The sequence below is a fragment of the Panthera tigris genome, chromosome A1 (assembly GCF_018350195.1).
Source record: "Panthera tigris isolate Pti1 chromosome A1, P.tigris_Pti1_mat1.1, whole genome shotgun sequence".
Taxonomy (NCBI): domain Eukaryota; kingdom Metazoa; phylum Chordata; class Mammalia; order Carnivora; family Felidae; genus Panthera; species Panthera tigris.
Window position 1 is genome coordinate 82,551,987 of NC_056660.1, and position 22,433 is coordinate 82,574,419.

Consider the following 22,433-nt stretch of genomic DNA (forward strand, 5'->3'; position numbering starts at 1 on the left):
GCTGCCCAAGACCAAGATAAAATAAATGAAATGGAGATAATTTGCGTAATAAAGAGTTTAAAATAATGATCATAAAGATGCTCACTGGGCTATAAGGAAGTGTTGAGAACACATTGAGAAGTTAAAATAAAGATTAAAAATATATTAAAAAGAACCAATCAGAGTTCAAGAATACAACAATTGAAATTATATATACAATAGAGGGAATCAACAATAGATTAGAGGATTCAGAAGAATGGACCAGTGATCTGTAAATAGTTATATATATATATAGTTTTATATATAATCATCTATCATATATAATTTATTATTTATATTATGACCATAGATGGATTGTATATATATATAATTTGTATACATACAAATAATTTGTGTATATATACATATATATGTATATATATATATATATGTATATATATGTATATATATGTTGATTTGGTCTTTAATATGGACCATATCTCTCTGTCTCACCATTTTGCCCGACTTTCTGGTTTCCCCACCCCTTCCCTCTGGGTTATACAGAAGAGGTATTCCTCCTACAACTGAAGGAATGGTCTTGTTTATGGTCATCCCATGTTTAGATTGTGTGTGCTTGGTGACTTTTGCTGGTTGTGTGGAGATATGGCTGGCCTGAGTTGAAAGTAATGGAGCTTTCCATACTGAGGCCATCCTGGTGGAATGGCTGAAGCTGAAATCAATGTGGACTGGAATGGTACTGATGTCTGCTACACAAAGGGTTCTCAGTCAGGTCAGTTGTGGCTGAAGTGGGTTAAAGCCAGGGGATTCCAGGTCTTTATATATAGTGAGAACTGTGGTAGAACATCTGAAGGTGATGTGGGTTTAAGCCAAGGGGATCCCAGATTTCTACACACAGAAAAACAGCTGTGGCCAAAGTGGGTACAGGCCTTTGTGGTACTTGGACTGTCTATGCAGATAATGTACTGGTAGGGCAGCTAAAGCTCAAGTGTGTGCAAGCCAGGGGGGACCCTGGTCTCTATATCAGGGCACTTCAAATTGATATTGTTGTATCCTTTGGGTAAAAAACTAGTAGTGCAATGCTGGATCATAGGTAGTTCTATTTTTAACTTTTTGAGGAAACCCCATACTTTTTTCCAGAGTGGCTACACTAGTTTTCATTCCCACCAACAGTATAAGAGGGTTCCCCTTTCTCTGCATCTTCCCCAACACCTGTTGTTTCCTGTGTTGTTAATTTTATGCATTCTCACAGGTGTGTGGTGACATTTAATCATTGATTTGTATTTCCCTGATGATTAGTGATATTGGACATTTTTTCATGTGTCTGTTGGCCATCTGTATGTATTTGTAAAAATGTCTACTCATGTCTTCTGCTCATTTTTCACATGGATTATTTGTTTATTATTTATTTGTTTAATATGAGAGAGACAGAGAGGGAGGGAGGGAGAGAGAGAGAGAGAGAGAGCATGGGAGGGGGAGGGGAGAGAGAGAGAGAGAGAGTGGATCTCAAGCAGGCTCCATGATTACAGTTTAGAGCCCAATATGAGGCTTGATCTCATGAACCATAAGTAATGACCTGAGTGGAAATCAAGATTCAGATGCTTAACCAGCTGAGCCACCCAGGCAACCTTTAATGCTTCCCATTTTCAACCTGTAAATACTTGTTATTGACAAATAGCATTCAACAGTCTGTCAAATATGCTCAAGATATGTTATATAATACAGTATACCTGTTCACAGGAGGGGGCGTGATTAGGAAATAACTTATGGGAACTTATTGATATAATCACACAAGACAAGCACAAAGCGCCACCCGTGCCTCTGAAAACATTGGACCATGCACCCTTTAAAAAAGTTTTTGTTCCTTCATCATTAGAAATCTTCCTCCAGCAGTCAAGCATTCCTGTGTACGTGATATCAGTTTCTTTGTGCTCTGAATGCATCATCATTCAGCAACAAACCTGTCAAATGGATAAGATATCAACCCAGCAACCAATGTACAGAATGTGGAATAATCTAACTGATGAAGATGTGTGTATTCTTAGGATCTGTGATCATTCCCTTTGTAGTGTCATAGATACCAAAGTAGGCATCTTGGTAGATGACAATACCTTGAACAGATACATTAAAGCCTTGGTACATACCCTCCATCCCATCAGATTTATAGATCTTAACCAGGCAGTCACCAAGGCCTCTGGATTCCCTTTCAGCTCCAATTTTGCCCCCATCAATTTCTAGAGGGGAACATACAATATCAAGAGGATACACAAAACACAAGGGTATGGCTCCAGCGACACCAACTGATGACAGATTCACTGCAAAGTAGCACCAAAATGGTTTTCTTGTCCACACTACCCAGGAAGGTCTGCTTGTATTTATCTTTGAAGGCAAAGTTGAATGTCTGGGTGGGTAAGTATCTTATGACATTGACCAGGTTATCACAACAGAAGGACAAGAATCTCTGCTTCCTGGGGATATGAACCACACAATTTATAATATGCTGTATTGCTTATCATATAATTTCATTCATATATGAAATTTAAGAAACAAAGCAGATGAACATAGGGGGGATGGAAGCAAGAATAAGATAAAAACAGAGAGGGAAACAAACTGTAAATGACTTTTAAATAAGGATAACACACTGAGAGTTGCTGTTGGGGTGTTCAGCGGGGGATGGACTAAATAGAAAATTGACATTAAGGAGCACACTTGTTGGGATGAGCACTGGGTGTTATATGGAATTGATTAATTACTAAATTATATTTCTGAAATCATTTTTACACTATATGTTAGCTACTTGGATTTAAATTTTAAAAAATTAAGAATAAGAAGTTATTTGAGAAAAATCTCAAATAACTTCACCTTACATGTAAAGGAGCTAGGAAGGGAAGAATATATAAAAACATCGAACCAGCAGGAGGAAGGAAATGAATAGAGTAGAAATAAAAGATATAGAAACAAGAAAAAATAGAACAGATAGCTCAGTGAAACCAGAAGCTCGTTCTTTGGAGTGATCAACAAGATTGCTAAACCTCTATCCAGACTCATAAAAGAGAGAGAGAGAGAGAAACAGAGAGACAGAAAGACAGATACAGAGAGAGAGGATTCAAATGAACAAAATCACTAATAAAAAAGGAGAAATAGCAACAAACACCACAGAAAAATGAACAATTGTAAGAGAATATTATGAACGAGTATATGCCAACAAATTAGACAAACTAGAAGAAATGTATAAATTTCTATAATAATATAACCTACCAAAATTAGAAAATTTATATAGACTAATTACCAGCAAGGAGATTGCATCAGTAATCAAATAACTACCAACATCAACAAAAAAAGTCCCAGACAAGATGACTTCACAGGTGATTTCTATAAAACATTTAAAGAAGGATTAGTGATATCTATAGTAATCAAAACATCCAAAAAATAGAAGAAGGAAAAGTTCCAAATTCATTATTTGAGGCCAGTATCACCCTGATACCAAAACCGGATAAAGACACAACAAAAAGAGAGAACCACAGGTCAATATCAGTAATTAACATGGATGCAAAAATCCTAAAAAAATTGTAGCAAACGGAATCAACAATACATTAATAAAATAATTCATCATGATCATTGGGACTTAATTTCAGGACACAAGTATGGATCATTATCCACAAATCAATGTGATACAGTACATCAATGAGAGCAAGAATAAAAACCATATGATTATTACAATAGATTCAGAAAAAATTTTTGACAAAGTGCAACATCGATTCAATGTAAAAACCCTTAAGAAAGTAGATTTGGAGGGAACATACCTCAACATAATAAAGGCCATACATGAAAAACTCACAGTGGATATTTTACTCAATGGAGAAAAGCTGAGAGCTTTTCCTCTTCAGTCAGGCACAACACAGGGATGTCCACTCTCACTGCTTTTATTCAACATAGTACTGGAAGTCCCATCCATAGTAATTAGACAATAACAACAACAACAGCAAAAATAAAATAAATCAAATTATAAGGAAGAAGTAAAATTTTCACTATTTGTAGATGGCATAATACTATATATAGAAAACAAAAAGAAAGAAAGAAACCACAGGAACTTACAAATGAATTCAGTAAAGTTGCAGGATACAAGATCAATGTAAAGAAATTCATTGAGGGGCGCCTGGGTGGCTCAGTCAGTTAAGCGTCCGACTTCGGCTCAGGTCATGATCTTGCGGTCTGTGAGTTCAAGCCCCGCGTCAGGCTCTGTGCTGACTGCTCAGAGCCTGGAGCCTGTTTCAGATTCTATGTCTCCCTCTCTCTGACCCTCCCCCGTTCATGCTCTGTCTCTCTCTGTCTCAAAAATAAATAAACATTAAAAAAAAAGAAATTCATTGAAATTCTACACACAAACAATTAGGTAATAAAAATATAAATTAAGAAAACAATTTCATTTACAATTGCACTCAAAACATGCTTAGGAATAAACCTAACCAAAGAAGTGAAATACTTGTAGTCAGAAAACTATAAAACAATGATGAAGGAAATTGAAAAGGACACAAACACCAAAAAATGACACACATTCCATGCTCATGGATTGGAAGAACAAATATTGTTAAAATGTCTATACTACCAAAACCAAATAGCACTCTACTATGTGGCATTAATTATTGCCATATTATTACACAGTCATTACCAACATTAATCCCCAAGTCTCTTCTGATATTCTCAAACTGAAATTCTGTGTCCATTAATCAATAACTTTCAATTTCCTTTTTCCCCCAGCCCCTGGCAAGGGCATTCTATTTTCTGTCTCTATAAATTGGACTACTCTTCAGATAAGTAGAATTATATAGTATTGTGTGTGTGTGTGTATGTGTGTGTATGTGTGTGTGTGCGCGCGTGCATGCACGCGCTCAATATTCATCTATGCTGTAACGTGTGTCAGAATTTTCTTCCATTATAAGACTGAATAATATTCCTTCCCATGCATATACGACATTTTACTCATTAACTCATTCCATCTATGGACATTTGTGTTGTTTCCACTGCAGTTGTTTATGCAGGTATCTATTTTATGGGATTTTTTATAAAAGATGTTATTTTATTTTGATGAGGTAAACATATACAGCATAAAATATAGTCATTTACACTAAATTTTGCTTGCATTATGTAAAAGAAGTATATGTGTTCTTTTTTAACAGTTTATTTTATTTTTTAGTAATCTCTACATCCAACATGAGACTTGAGCTCACCACCCCAGAGTAAGAGTAACATCCTCCTCCAATTGAGTCAGTCAGGTGTCCCAGAGGTGTATGAGTTTTTATAGAATAATTACAATAATTCACATGAATTTCTAGTTATGAAATGCAGTTTCTTACATTATTTCTATTTGTGGTTAAGTATATTATAAAATATGAAATAAATAGATCCTAACTTTTCAAATAATGTGTGGTATCTATACATTTCCTTTATGTATTTTAGGTGAAATAAATTATAGAAACAGTCATAATCTTACTGATTATTTAGAGTGTGAATAATGTTTATAGTACTTAATGGAAAATAAAATAATTGTGTCAATTAAATAAAATGAGTGGTAGATATTTATATTTTCCCAAGATGTGATAATATTTATTTGTTTAATAAATTCCTATTTTTATTTTTGTAGTACACAACTAAAACTATTTGCCACAAATTGGAATGTATATAAACCTACACAAATAGGATTCCAAAGGATAATTTCTAACAAAATTGACTATGGATACAAAGTGTAGTGTAGTAATTTGTGTGGTGTACACAAAGTGTGGTAATTTAAAATAAGGAATCAACTTATCCTTCATTTAAAATATCTACAATGGAATTAAATAGAATAATGAAAACTGAGCATTGACTAGTGTGGCAATGTGAAAATTTAATGCTTTAATTTTTTTTTTTTCATTTTTGCTATGGTTTGACAACATTAGAGATTTTTTTGTCTCTTTTCTGTTTCCATAGTATTTCTCTTGCAATGGTGCTAAAACTGTTATACTGTTACTTTAAACCACAAATTCCTCTCTTTTCAATGCTGTTAAAGGCACAAATACATTGTCTACTTTTTCTCATAATCATACAATATTTAGGAGGCTGTCTATAATTTTCCCTTCTATATTTTTCTGATCCCTGTTGCCATTAGTGAGTATTAAAATTATAAGTCTTCTTCCCCAGGATACTGGGGAGATTAATCAATGTTTTCTGTAAAAAATAAAATAGGAACCCCTAAGTCATTTATTTGACTATTGATAAATTAGTACAAAAATTTTAATCTGATTAAACTGTCCTTCATTTTATTGCTTCAGATTGTAAGAGAGATAACATAGTAAATTTTATATTTAAAACTGTATAGAGGGTTTCGTATAACTGCAGATTTTCTGGAGTTCAAAATTAAAAATAAAATACTAAATATTAAGATGTTAGTGTGACCTACTCACACAAAAATGATAATTCCCAACAGGCTGGATCCGCATCACCTTTGAGCAGCATTATCCTAAACATCTTTCTTTGTCTGGCAACATCAAACTTGTTCATATTAGTGTCCAGAATAAACTATTAAAGGGCATGGTCTATTGACATCTTTTGCTAAAAATACTTTTTTTTCTAATAATATGCTAGTGCCTCATAAGTATTACTCTTGAGGTGCCAATGATGTTTAATTTTTAAGGATTTTAGAGATTTCAAGAACTTAAATATACTTTCCTCTTCCCTTTCAGAAAGCTGTGGTTCATTAAAATAAGATAATCATTTACAAGGAAAAGTAAAGTATACATAAATGGTCTTGGAAAGGAATGTGATTTAAAAATATATTAAAGTGTAGATCTATCTGGTTCTGGAATTACTTGTTTAAAATTACATGGTAAAATTCAGCTTTTTTCTTTTTTTGAACTTATTAGCTTTAGTTTGTTTCTATATATATTATATTTTATAGTTTATATGTTTGTTTCTATCTAAGTAATAAAATATATGATTACAAAAATACAAGCTACAGCAGATTGAATTTATTATGCCAATCACTTTTTAATTTGATTCTATACTGGCTGGCTTTTTATCAATTTGTAGTTTATTTTTTTCAATTTCCAGGAAATCTTTAGCTCTTGGGTTCATTTTTACCACTCTTGTGACCTTGACTTTCCTGTGTAAATATAAGTATCACTTTCCACATTTGTGAGATTAATTCCCTTCACCCGTTTTCCCACCCCTGAACACTTTTCCTTCTGAAAACTACCAATCTGTTCTTTGTATCTTTGAGTATGATTTTGCTTTCTTTGTTTGTTTTAGATTCCACTTTATAAGAGAAATCATATGGTGTTGTCTTTCTATGACATTTTAATACAAATAATGATCTGAGGTCTATTTATGTCATCTCAGATGGCAAGATTTTCATTATTTCTTATGTTTAAGTAGTATTCCATTGTGCTTGTGTGTGTGTGTCCCATATCTTGCTTATTATGAATAATTTGACAATAAGCATAGGGGTGTACATATATTTTTAGATTGGTGCTTTGTTTTCCTCAGATAAATACGCAGAAGTGGAAGAGCTGGATCATATGGTAGTTCTGAGACAGAACATGGCAGGGAGAAGGGAATTAACTCCTGTAAAGCCACTGGTCTGAGGCAAGGGTTAAAAGTTTCCTTATACTTAGAGATAAATACCTTCTGGGAAAGATACCAAGTGAGAAATAACAGCTTTCAAGCAGTAATTGTTGTCTGGGCAAAATTAGAAGTGACAATTTAAAGACCACTTTCACAAGCATTTCTATTTTCCAGAAGCCATAAACAATGTTGACCATGAAGAAAGGCATCCTGTGATTGTCTTATGTCCACTAACAAGTAACAACTATGAGATAGATAATGACTGTAGGACTGAAGAACACTTCCTGACTCATTGTCTCTAGCCCTTTGAAAAAGTTCCTTTAAAATACTTACAAACTAACCCTTCCAAGAAGTGACATTCCTCTTTCTTTTCCATTCCCTTGTATTCAAGCTATCTCTAATAAACTCCACCCCTTTTATTTATCTTCAAAGTTCACTTTTTAAAATTTTTATTTATTTTTGAGAGAGGAGAGAGAGAGAGAGAGAGAGAGAGAGAGAGAGAGAGAATGAGCAGGGGAGGTGCACAGAGAGAGGCACAGAAGATCTGAAGTGAGTTCTGTGCCAACAACCAGAGAGTCTTAATGCAGGGATTGAATTCACAAACCGCAAATCATGACCTGAGCTGAAGTCTCTCACTTAACTGAGTCACCCAGGTTTCCCCAGCATTCATTTCTATGGCAGTGAGATTCAAGAACCTGGTTCTTGTAGGTTATTGTGCTGGGGTGTGGTTTTTGGAGAGATCACATGTCTGACTCTCCTATTCACCTTGTTACAGTGCTTTTACCCTTTGTTGTAAAGTGACCTGTTAAATTAGTTTTTACTGTTTTTTTCCAATGGAAAATTTTCCATATGATACTGTAGATATTGGTGTGTCCATGGAGGAGGTGAGTTCAGGGTCTTCCCATGCTGCCATCTTGGATGGCCTTCCTTATTGATATTGTTTGTATATATTTCTTAAATGTACTTACAATAAAAGAGCTTACTATAAAATAATTGATTCTTTTACTTTTTTATCCTTTTAAGTAGTTCGTTCATGAGTATTATTGTAATTTCCTCCAATTTATGATGAATTTATCACTCATGGAAAAATGGAATAATTGTGTGTATAATCATTAAAATTATATATATATATATAATTTATTATATAATACAAATTAAGATACATAATTAATTAATTAATACATGCATGCACTATTTTTGTGCCAGTACCTACTGGTTTGATTACTACAGCTTCATAATATAACTTGAAGTCTGGAATTGTGATGCCTCCAGGATTGGTTTTCTTTTACAAGATTGCTTCAGCTATTTGAGATCTTTTATGGATCCTTACATATTTTAGAATTGTTCTAGTCCTGTAAAGCTCTTGTTGGTATTTTGATAGGGATTGCATTAAATATGTAGATTGTTCTGGTTAGTATAGAAATTTTAACAATATTTGTTCTTCCAATCAATGAGTATGGAATATCTCCCAGTTCTTTGCATTATCTTGAATTTCTTTCATTGTATTTTATATTTTTTAATGTTTATGTCTGAGAGACAGAAGAGCAGGGGAGGGGCAGAGAGAGAGAGAGAGAGGGAGAGAGAGAATCTCAAGCAGGCTCCAAGCTCTTCAGCTCAGAGCCTGACAGAGGGCTTGAACCCACAAACTGTCAAATCATGACTTGAGCTGAAATCAAGAGTCAGATGCTTAGGGCGCCTGGATGACTCAGTTGTTTAAGTGTCTGACTTCAGCTCAAGTCATGATCTCATGGTTCATGAATTCAAGCCCCAAGTTGATCTCTGTCCTGACAGCTCAGAGCCTGGAGCCTGCCTCACATTCCATGTCTCCCTTTCTCTTTGTTCCTCCCCAACTCATGCTCTCTCTCTCTCTCTGTCTCCTAAAAATAAATATTAAAAAAAAGAGTCAGGGGCACCTGGGTGGCTCAGTCGGTTAAGCGGCCGACTTCGGCTCAGGTCATGATCTCGCGGTCTGTGAGTTCGAGCCCCACGTCAGGCTCTGTGCTGACAGCCCAGAGCCCGGAGCCTGTTTTGGATTCTGTGTGTCCCTCTCTCTGACCCTCCCCTGTTCATGCTCTGTCTCTCTCTCTGTCTCAAAAATAAATAAACGTTAAAAATAAAGAGTCAGATGCTTAACTGAGCCATACAGCTGCCCCCATATTTTATAGTTTTCACTGTACAGGTCTTTCCCCACTTTGGTTAGTTTATTCCCAGGTATTTTATTGTTTTTGGTGCAATTGAATCCTTAATTTCACTTCATTACTAGTATATAAGAATGCAACAGATTTCTGTACACTTATTTTTTTATCCTGGGACTTCACTGAATTCACTTATCAGTTCTTGTAATTTGCTGGTGGAGTCTTTTGAGTTTTCTATATATAGTAATATGACATCTGCAAATAGAGAAAGGTTTTCTTCTTGCCTACCAGTTTGGATACCTTTTATTTCCATATATTCTCTAATTGCTATTGCTAAGACTTCTAGTATTTTGTTGAATAAAATTGGCAATAGTGTACATTCTTTGTCTTATTCTTGACGTTAAGGAAAAAGTTCTCAACTTTTCACTATTGAAAGTGAGGTTGATGTGAATTTTTCATCTAAAGATTTTATTATTGAGGTATGCTCCCTCTAGTCCTACTTTTCAGAGGGTTTTCTTTAACACATAAATGAATGTAATTTGCCAAATGCTTTTTCTTCATCTAATGAAGTTAACATATGATTGTTTTCCTTTCTCTCATTGATTTGACTTATCACATTAACTTTTTTTATGAGTATTGAACCATATTTACATCCCAGGAATAAATGTCATTTGATCACAGTGTATAATTTTCAAAGTATTGTTGGGTTCAGTTTGCTAATATTTTGTTGAGGATTTTTGCATCTATTGTCATCAGGGTTACTGGACTCTGGTTATTTTATTTTTTAATGTCCTTATCTAGTTTTTGTGTCAGGTTGAATATGGCCTCATAGAATGAATATAGAAGTTTTCCTTCCTTTTTTATTTCTTGGAATAGTTTGAGAAGAATAAGTATGTGCTTTTCTTTAAATATTTGGTAGATTTCATCTATGAAGCTGTCAAGACCTGAACTTTTGTTTGTTGGGTGTTTTTAATTACTGATTGAATTTCATTAATGGTAATTGGTCTGTTTAAATTTTCTATTTCATCGTGCATTAGTTTTCTTAGGCGTTTGTTTACAGGAATTTATCCATTTCTTCTAAGTTGTCCAATTTGTTGGCATATAGGTTTTCATAACATTCTGTTACAATTGTTTGTATTTCTGTGGTGTTATTTCTCCACATTCATTTGTAATTTTATCTCACCATTTTTTTAATGAATCTGGCTAAAGGTTTATCAATTTTGTTCTTGTTTTTAATGTTTACTGAGAAAGTGAGACAGAGAGAGAGAGAGACAGAGAGAGAGAGAGAGAGAGAAAGCATGAGTGTGTGAGGGGCAAAAAGAGGGAAAGAGAGAATACCAAGCTGCTGACTCCACACTGTCAGCATATAACCAGACACAGGGCTCAAACTCATGAACTCTGAATCATGACCTGAGACAAAATCAAGGGTCAGAAACTTTACTGAATGAGCTCCTGGCACCCCTATCAATTTTGTTAATTTTTCAATAAACCAGACCATGGTTTCATTGATATCCTTTATGTTTTTAGTTGTATATACCTTATTTCTGCTCCAATCTTTATTATTTCCTTACTTTTTCTGTGTTTGGGTTTTGTTTGTTCTCTTTTTTCTAGCTTCTTTAGGTGTAATGTTAAGATGTTTATTTGATGACAGAAAAACTATGCAGCCAAGAATCCTTTATCCAGCAACTCTGTCATTCAGAATAGAAGGAGAGATTAAGGTTTTACCAAAAAAACAAAAACAAAAACAAAAACAAAAACAAAAACTGAAGGAATTAATCCCCACTAATCCCGCCCTACAGGAGATCCTAAGGGGGATTCTGTAAGTGAAATGTTGCATGGACCACAAAGTGCCAGAGACATCACTACAAGCATGAAACCTACAGACATCACAATGAGTCTAAACACAAATCTTTCAATAATACCACTGAATGTAAATGGACTAAAGGCTCCAACCAAAAGACATAGGGTATCAGAGTAAATAATAAAACAAGACCCACCTATTTGCTGTCTGTAAGAGACTCAGTTTAGACCTGAGGAAACCTGCAGAATGAAAGTGAGGGGATGGAGAGCTATCAATCATGCTCCTGGAAGTCGAAACAAACCTGGAGTAGCCATACTTATATCGGACAAACTAGACTTTAAATTAAAGGCTGAGGGGTGCCTGGGTGGCTCAGTTGTTTGAGCATCCAACTTCGGCTCAGGTCATGATCTGGTGATCTGTGAGTTCAAGCCCCGTGTCGGGCTCTGAGCTGACTGCTCAGAGCCTGGAGCCTCTTTCAGATTCTGTGTCTCCCTCTCTCCCTGACCCTCCCCTGTTCATGCTCTGTCTCTCTCTGTCTCAAAAATAAATAAACGTTAAAAAAGATTTAAAAAAAGGCTGTAAGAGGGTGCCTGGGTGGCTCAGTTGGTTAAGGGTCCGACTTCAGCTCAGGTCATAAGCTCATGGCTTGTGAGTTCATGCCCTGAGTCGGGCCCTGAGCTGATACTTCAGAGCCTAGAGCCTGTTTCATGTTCTATGTCTCTCTCTCTCTCTGCACATTCCCCACTTATACTGTCTCTCTCTGTCCCTCAAAAATAAATAGACATTAAAATATTTTAAAAATAAAATAAAATAAATACATTAAAGGCAAGAGAGATGAAGAAGGGCATTATATAATAATTACAGGGTCTATCCATCAGGAAAATTTAACAAATAAAAATGTCTATGTGACAAATACAGGAGCCTCCAAATATATAAAACAATTAATCATAAACATAAGCAACCATATTGATAAGAATGTGGTAATTGCAGGGGACTTTAATACTCCACATACAACAATGGATAGATCATTTAGACAGAGGATCAATAAAGAAACAAAGGCCCTGAATGATACATAGGATCAGATGGACTTGACAAATATATTTAGAACTCTGCATCCCAAGGAACCAGAACATACTTTCATCTCGAGCGCACATGGAACATTCTCCAAGATACATCACATTCTGGGTCACAAAACAGCCCTTCATAAGTATGAAAGAATTGAGATCATATCATGCACACTTTCAGACCACTATGCTATGAAACTTGAAATCAACCACAGGAAAAAGTCTGGAAAACCTCCAAAAGCATGGAAGTTAAAGAACACCCTACTAATGAATGAATGGGTCAACCAGACAATTAGAGAAGTAATTAAATATATGGAAACAAATGAAAATGAAAATACCACAGTCCAAACGCTTTGGGATGCAGGGAAAGCAGTCCTGAGAGGAAAATACATTGCAATGCAGGCCTATCTCAAGAAACAAGAAAAATCCCGAATACAAATCTAACAGCACACCTAAAGGAAATAGAAGCAGAACAGCAAAGACACCCAAAACCCAGCAGAAGAAGACAAATAACAAAGATCAGAGCAGAAATAAACAATATAGAATTAAAAAAAAATAGAGCGGATCAATGAAACCAAGACTTGTTTATTTGAAAAAAATAAACAAAATTGATAAACCTCTAGCCAGGTTTCTAAAAAAGAAAAGGGAGATCACCCAAATAGAAAAAAATCACAAATGAAAATGGAATTATTGCAACCAATCCCTCAGAAATACAAGCAATTATCAGGGAATACTATGGAAAATGATATGCCAACAAACTGGAAAACCTGGAAGAAATGGACAAATTCCTAAGCACACACACAGTTCCAAAACTCACACAGGAAGAAATAGAAAAAACTGAACAGACCCATAACCATCAAAGAAATTGAATCAGTTGTCAAAAGTCTCCAAACAAATAAGAGTCCAGGACCAGATGGCTTCCCAGGGGAATTCTAAGACATTTAAAGCAGATATAATACCTACCCATCTCAAGCTCTTCCAAAAAATAGAAAGGGAAGGAAAACTTCCAGACTCATTCTTTGAAACCAACATTACTTTGATTCCCAAATGAGACAGAGACCCAGCAAAAAAGAGAACTACAAGCCAATATCCCTGATGAATATGGATGCAAAATTTCTCAACAAGATACTAGTAAATAGAATTCAACAGCAAATAAAAACAACTATTCACCATGATCAAGTGGGATTCATTCATGCGCTGCAGAGCTGTTCAATATTTGCAAATAAATCAATGTGACACATCATATTGATAAAAGAAAAGATAAGAACCATATGATCCTGTCAATCAATGCAGAAAAAGCATTTGACAAAATTCAGCATCCTTTCTTAATAAAAACCCTCGAGAGAGTAAGGAAAGAAGGAGCATACTTAAACATAGTAAAAGCCATTTATGAAAGTCCACAGCTAATACCATCCTCAATGGGGAAAAATTGAGAGCTTTCTCCCTGAGATCAGGAACACGACAGGGATGTCCACTTTCACCACTGCAGTTTAACATAGTGTTGGAAGTTCTAGCATCAGCAATCAGACAACAAAAGGAAATCAAACGCATCAAAACTGGCAAAGATGAAGTCAAGCCTTTATTTTTTGCAGATGACATGATATTATACATGGAAAACCTGATAGATTCCACGAAAAGAACTGACACATGAATTCAGGAAAGTCACAGGATACAAAATTAATGTACAGAAATAAGTTGCATTCTTATACACTAAAAATGAAGCAAGAGAAAGACAAAGAAACTAATCCCATTCAAAATTGTATCAAGAAGCATAAAATGTCTAGGAATAAACCTAACCAAAGATGTAAAACATTTGTATGCTGAAAACTATAGAAAGCGCATGAAGGAAATTGAAGAAGATATAAAGAAATGGAAAAACATTCCATGCTCATGGGTACGAAGAATAAATATTGTGAAAATGTCAATACTACCCAAAGCTATCTACACATTCAATGCAAACCCAATCAAAATTGCACCAGCATTCTTCTCGAAGCTAGAACAAACCATCCTAAAATTTGTGTGGAACCACAAAAGACCCCAAAGAGCCAAAGTAATATTGAAGAAGAAGACCAAAGCGGGAGGCATCACAATCCCAGGCTTTAGCGTCTACTACAAAGCTGTCATCATCAAGACTGCATGGTATTGGCACAAAACGGACACACAGACCAATGGAATAGAATAGAAACCCCAGAATTAGACCCACAAAAATATGACCAACTAATCTGCGACAAAGCAGAAAAGAATATCCAATGGAAGAGAGACATTCTCTTTACCAAATAGCACTGGGAGAACTGGACAGCAACATGCAGAAGAATGAAACTAGACCACTTTCTTACACCATTCTCAAAAATAAACTCAAAATGGGGGCGCCTGGGTGGCTCAGTCGGTTAGGCGGCCGTCTTTGGCTCGGGTCATGATCTCGCGGTCCGTGAGTTTGAGCCCCGCGTCAGGCTCTGTGCTGACAGCTCAGAGCCCGGGGTCTGCTTCGGATTCTGTGTCTCCCTCTCTCTGACCCTCCCCCGTTCATGCTCTGTCTCTCTCTGTCTCAAAAATAAATAAATGTTAAAAAAAATAAAAATAAAAAAAATAAACTCAAAATGGAGGAAGGACCTGAATGTGAGACAGGAAACCATCCAAACCCTAAAGGAAAAAGCAGGAAAAAATCCTCTCTGTCCTCAGCCACATCAATTTCTTACCTAACATACCTCCAAAGGCAAGGGAATTAAAAACAAAAATGAACTATTGGGACCAAATGAAGATAAAAATCTTCTGCACTGCAAAGGAAGCAATCAACAAAACTAAAAGGTAACCAACGGAATGGGAAAAGATATTTGCAAATGACATATCAGACAAAGGGCTAGTATCCAAAATCTATAAAGAGTTCACCAAACTCCACACCCAAAAAACAAATAACCCAGTGAATAAATGGGCAGAAAACATGAATAGACACTTCTCTAAAGAAGACATACAGATGGCCAACAGGCACATGAAAAATATGCTCAGTGCCAGTCATCATCAGGGAAATACAAATCAAAACCACACTGAGATGTCACCTCACGCCAGTCAGAGTGGCTAAAATGAACAAATGAGGGGACTATAGATGCTGGCGAGGATGTGGAGAAATGGGAACCCTCTTGCACTGTTGGTGGGAATTCAACCTGTGCAGCCACTCTGGAATACAGTGTGGAGTTTCCTCAAAAAATTAAAACTAGATCTACCCTATGACCCAGCAATAGCACTGCTAGGAATTTCCCCAAGGGATACAGGAGTGCTGATGCATAGGGGCACTTGTTCCCCGATGTTTATAACAGCATTTTCAACAATAAAAAAGTTAGGGAAAGAGCCTAAATGTCCATCAACTGATGAATGGATAAAGAAGTTGTGGTTTATTTACACAATTAAATACTACTTGGCAATGAGAAAGAATTAAAGATAGCCTTTTGCAGCAACGTGGATGGAACTGGAGAGTGTTATGCCAAGTGAAATAAGTCATACAGAGAAGGACAGTTTCCATATGTTTTCACTCTTATGTGGATCCTGAGAAACTTAACAGAAGACCATGGGGGAGGGGAAGGGGAAAAAAAAAGATAGGGAGGGAGCCAAACCATAAGAGACTCTTAAAAACTGAGAATAAACTGAGTTTTGATGGGGGGTGGGAGGGAGGGTAAAGTGGGTGATGGGTATTGAGGAGGGCACTTGTTGGGATGAGCACTGGGTGTTGTATGAAACCAATTTGATAATAAATTTCTTATTAAAAAAGATGCTTATATATCAACTACGAGGAAAAAATGTGGATATAACACAAATGCATGCATGAAAGTTAAATAACATTCTACTAAATAACAAGTGAGTCAACTAAGAAGTCAAAAAAAAGAAATCAAAAATTCCGGAGGGAAATACAATTACTCCTCATGTATTATTCAGATAGTTTGTGTATAGATAAGCACATGTCTTTCAATTCATCAAAAGGAAACAAATGGCAATGAAACACAATTGTCCAAAATCTTTAGGATGCAGCAAAAGTAGTTCTAAGAGGGAAATTTACAACAATCCAGGCCTACTTCAAGTATAATTTTCTTAATAACTAATATTTACTTAAATTTTAACACATCATTTGATGAACAGTCTTCCCTTAGGTATACTCTGCACATCCATGTAACACAACTGTATGGATTTATTGCAATAAGAAAGTAAATTAGTTGGTAGCAGATTCAGTTTATCTAAGGGATGAGAACTGGAAATTGGGGACATTCTCTGTGAGGACAGCATACATAACAATAAATTGGCCTTGGATATTGAACTAATAGTTTTGAGGTATTTAATCATGTTTTTGTTTATTTTTTAATAATTTTTTTAGGAGGGCTGTGGGCTTCTGCTATTGGAAGAAAGAAGAGATGTTTTGAAAATTCTTTACAAGTAGTATTGATTTTGTTTATATAAGTAAGTAGGAGTATTTTTTCAGGAAATATATTGAAGAACTCTGTTATAATTCCTTCAGTTGTCTAATAATGATGATTTAAAGTTGTATAAAAATAGAAAATCTCAAAAAATCCATTATAATCCAATTATAAGTCATTTATATTGACTTTTATTTTAAAAACATGTTCTATTGAGTCAGTATAACAAGTTAAGTCAGATGGGAGCCAGAGTATTTTAACTTATTTATATAAGAAAGAGGATTATCATGCCTATATTTATCATCTGGTTCCATTCTATATTCAAATAGGTGCAATGTTTCCAATTCCAGTTTCAAGCAGAGAAACCAGTTTTGTTTAAAAATTATAGGTTATGTTCCAGATATTTATCCCTAAAATTTAAAGTCTTTCTTGAAAGACCTTTTGAAAACTTGAGGAAATGAGGTTTGTTACATATCTATACACAAATTATCTTAATAATACATGAGGAGTAACTTAACTGTAATTGTATTTTGTTCTGGATATTTACTGAACATCTTCTGCTGTTATTGTTCTTTATATCCTTAAAGCGAAATGAGTAGATGTTTGAGATTATAACTGCATAGTTATCACCAAATAAATGTTTTATTATTTATTGGTAATAGTTTGTGTGACTTGTTAAATGTTTATAACACTTTGAATTAAATAAATATCAAAAATTTGAAAATTAGTCTTACCAAACTCACTGACTATTTTGGATTGAGCCCATTCAGTTACTATTTTATTTTATTTTATTTTATATTTTATTATTTTATTATGTTAAATGTTTAATTATTTATTTTGACAGACAGAGAGAGTTGGTGGGGGGGAGGCAGAGAGAGAGGGAAAGAGAAAATCCCAAGCAGGTTTCATGGTCAGTGTGGGGCTCAGTGTCAAGACCACAAGATCATGATTTGACCTGATATTAAGATTCAGATGCGCAACTGGCACAGCCACCCAAAAGCCCCTCATTCAGTTACTGTAAATATTTTTGAAAACTTGGGGAAAATATCCACTGGATAATTTAGAAGCCATCAAAAATGTTTTTTTTAAATAAATGGTATTTTCAGTTCCTTATAATATTTTATTTTAATTTTTAAATTTTTTTAAATTATTCATTTTTGAGAGAGACAGGGTACAGTTGGGGGAGGAGCAGAGAAAGAGGGAGACTTTGAATCCAAAGCAGGCTCAAGATGAACTGTCTGCATAGAGCCTGATGTGGGGCTTGAACCCATGGATAGTGAGATCATGATCTGAGCTGAAGTTGGACATATTTTTCTCAGATAGAGATGTTGATTTTTTCTTTCATGATTACTACATATTTTAACAATATTTAAATGAGTATAGCCTAATCTGCCTTATCTTGTATCTAATGAGTTTTTAATCATATATACCCACAGAAAACTTACTTCCAGCAAATATTTTGGTACATATTTCCTACAACTTTTTAAAATTTATTTCATATTTCATAATAATGATAATTTTTATTTGAAACTTATTTTACAAAAATCATATGAAGTTAAGATATATGTTGCTTTTTAAAAAAATTATTACACACTTTTAAAATAATTCATCCCCATCACAATTATTTCCATTATACATATATGTGTACATATATGTATATAAATATAGGCATGTACATATACACATACATACATACATGATTGATGTTGTTGTTACAAAATGAACAAGCCTTTCAGAATCTCTGAAAGAAAGAGGTTTACTCCAGTGCTAATTAAGACAGATGCCTGGGATACACAATCTTCACAAAGAAAGGACTCTAGCAAACTAACGTTTGGTATAGTGTTATATATATATATATATATATATATATATATATATATATTCAGATAGAAGTTTACAGATCATTAGACAAAAGACATTTCAGAAATTTACAGAACTTATCTTAATCTTTTACCATGAGGAGAAGTGTATGACTTCGGTTGCATGGGAACCAGGGAAGTTTTACTCTTCTTTTTATGTTTGGAATGCTCCTTTTTAGGCTACTTATAAATGAAGCATATATATATGTATGCCATAAGCAGAAATTGAACCCATGCTTTGAGACTTTGCTATCTCTGGTAATGGCTGATGTAGGGCTTCCCTGAGAAAACATGAGCAAGTTAATAAACATTAAAATTTGAAAATCTGTATTTTTTCAATTTTAGAATGCCTTATTATATTATAGGGCTTCAATCATTAGAGTATGCTCACTGTTGAGGCCCAAATTTCAGAACAAAAATACTATGAAAATGTAGGAAAGTAGGAAAAATGTAATTTTTAATTAATTTACAAATAAATAATAAATATATATTTCAAAACCAGTGAAAACTGGCAAAGTAAGAGAATAATATATTGATAAATCACGAATTTCATAACCTGGATCCAATTTGGCTGCTTGCCAATTTCGGAAATTACTTTCACTATTGATGTCCCAGAAAATGTTTCTCCAACAATTTTCTCAAAGCCCCCTTGATTTCTTTATTCCTCACACTGTATATAAGGGGATTCAACACAGGTGTGAAAATGGTGTAAAAAGCGGACACCACCTTGTCATGGGCCACTGAACGGTAGGATTTGGGCCGCATGTAGATAAATATAATGGCACCATAGAAGAGCCCCACCACACCCAGGTGAGAAGAGCAGGTGGCAAAGGCTTTCTTTCGAGCTGCAGTGGACCTCATGTTCAGCACAGCAGCCAGGATGAGACTGTAGGAGGCCAAAATGAGAGATAGAGGGATCAAGAGCATCAGAATGCAACACACATACATGAATAACTCAAAAAATGTAGTGTCTGCACAGGCAAGGCGAACGAGTGAGGGTGCCTCACAGAAGAAGTGGTTGATTTCCCGAGAATGACAGTAAGAGAAGCTCATAGTCGTACCAGCTTGCATCAGCCCATCCACTCCTCCCAGAAGCCAGGAGCCTATGGTCATGTGCAAGCAGAGCTTCTGATTCATGAGGATGGGGTAATGCAGGGGGTGACATATGGCCACGTAGCGGTCATATGCCATGGCAGCTAAGAGGAAGCACTCGCCACCTCCCAGAGTCAGAAGCAGGAATATCTGGGTCCCACAGCCAGCAGGAGAGATGGATCTGGTGTCCATTAAGTAGTTGGCTGCCATTTTGGGGACTATGGTGGAGACAAGCATCACATCCATGAGGGAGAGCTGGCTAAGCAAGAAGTACATGGGCATGTGCAGTTGGGGGTCCTTGCAAATGAGCATGAACAAGAGGGCATTGCCCATCACAGAGGTGAGGAAGATCATGAGCACCATGGAGAAGAGGAACAGATGGGTCTGAGTGTGGTTAAAGAGCCCAAGAAGAATGAAGTTTATCTCTGTGGTGACATTTGCATATTTCATGTCTCCAGTCATGCCTGAAAGACAGTAAATAATTAAGAAATGAGAGCTTCTTGAAAGGAAACTTAGGCATTTACTTAAGAAGACATGGTCAAATGACGCAAAGGAAAATGAGACTTGGAGGAATAATTATGTCTTTAGCCTTTCACTTCCTGACAAGATGTTTGCCTTACCATCCTATCATACATCTCTGCTGTTATTACACAATATTTTTATTCCAAAAAGTTGGATAATAAGTATATGTTGCAGTACACATTACATTTCTATTATTTCTATATATCTTGTTAGTATGCCACACAATTTACTCATGGTGTTGGTAAATATGACTTTCCAGTTTTCTAATGTTTGGGAACTTCCATGTTGAAAGAGCCTTTTAGTCATGCATTTTAGTCAATACTGATGTTTATATCTCCTACTTATTACTTTTTTATGTCTCTCATATATGTTTAAATTAATTTCTCACAATTTCTTTCAATGTCATGAGGAACTGTTTGAATTTTAAAACCACACAAAACTAAATGTAAAACTAGTATAACTCAGTTTTCTGGTGAAGGGGAGAAATGGCTATATTTCTCTATTTTACATGTGTACATAGCCCATGGTTTCAATATACCACGCTTCCAGCTACCACAGATACTGCTCCAGAGCACCTACCATCATATTGGTCATCTTATTATGTGTACTCAAGATTACAGGGAATTTGTCTCAGTTTAGAGAACTCCCAACAGTTAATTTTTATATATAATATGTACTCGCAAAATGTTGAATTTAATTAAATGTGTGAATCACAAAAACTTAATTTCAATAATGAATATAATCGTAAGAAGTGTAAAAAGTTGTTTTATTTGCAGTATTTAACATTTTTTTTACCAGTAATCATGCACTCTTAAAGATAGGAGATTAATTCATTAACTGATTAAATTATTAATTAGGAATTTAATTGCTTTATTTAATTAATTGGTTAGTTGGTTATTTATCTAAGTGGTTAATTAAGACTTACTCAAATAAATTTGTTGCCCCAAATTACTCTGAGGTACAAGAGTATCTTCAAATAAAATATGGAGCATCTCATTTATTTTCAGGAATAACTTACCTTTTCCCTAAAGCCTCAAGCTTTCATTTTTCTTAACTGTAATTATCTGTGGAAGTAGACTTAGCTGTATATGAAAATTACTTTCTATTCTACATTTGTGTGAACCTTGTATTTTCCTTACAAATTCACTCTTTCAAAGAGAGCAACAGATTAATGATTACCAAGAAGATTGGGCTTTGACTTTATTTATAATCTATACTACAGCAAATCCTTATTTAGGTTTTATAATAAATTAATTGGTAAGTAGTTAAATTTTTAAATGGATAAAATATCTTTTATAAAAATTAGCATTCTTTTTAGTGCCTAGCATAGATTACCATTATCCATTATATCATTAAATGATACAGGTGTTCTGTTCATCAAAATAGCTATCTTAGTAAGTATTAATTACTGCTCCATTTCATTACATAGTTTACATATATAACAATATATTTATGAACAGCTGGGATTTTTCTAATTTTATGTTAATATAATTTATGACCTTATACATGTGGCAAGACTTTATTAAATAATTTAAGCAGGTGATGTGTGTTAAGGAGGCCACTTGTTATGAGCACTGGGTGTTGTATGTAAGTGATGAATCACTAAATTCTGCTCCTGAAACTAGTATTACATTGTATGTTAACTAACTTGAATTTAAATTAAAATTTGGAGAAAAAAATAAATAAAAGTAGTACTTTTTGGTTTTTGGATAACTGAATCCCTGACTTTTTCATTCTCAACAACCTTTGATCTAATTTGTTTCAATTCTTCGATGCATGATACTGTTATTTTTAGGTGCAAAAATTACAACCAATCACAGAGAAGGAAAATTAATTTTGTCTCATGTGACAAGTTTATTAATGATATTAAGCAGAAACTCTTTCAATTTTAAACTTTTGGATTACTGCTTCAAGCTCACTGTGAACATCTTATGTTCATATTTTCTACTGGATTGTTTGAAATTTCCTTACAGATTTAAATAATTTAT

General features: G+C 34.7%; 1 protein-coding gene and 1 pseudogene across 1 annotated transcript; both read right to left on the minus strand.

The window, feature by feature from the left end:
• Positions 1 to 1,740: 1,740 nt before the first annotated feature.
• On the minus strand, positions 1,741 to 4,700 carry LOC102957155 (annotated as a pseudogene).
• A 14,731-nt stretch (positions 4,701 to 19,431) lies between these two features.
• LOC102957438 (olfactory receptor 2T33-like) lies at positions 19,432 to 20,373 on the minus strand. Its single transcript, XM_007092952.2, has one exon. It carries the CDS (start codon positions 20,371 to 20,373, stop codon positions 19,432 to 19,434), a length of 942 nt encoding a protein of 313 aa, XP_007093014.2.
• Between the last annotated feature and the right edge of the window lie 2,060 nt (positions 20,374 to 22,433).

What these genes read in the sequence shown, in the direction of transcription:
- LOC102957438 (XM_007092952.2), bottom strand. Translation starts at nt 20,373, where the DNA reads ATGAAATATGCAAATGTCACCACAGAGATAAACTTCATTCTTCTTGGG.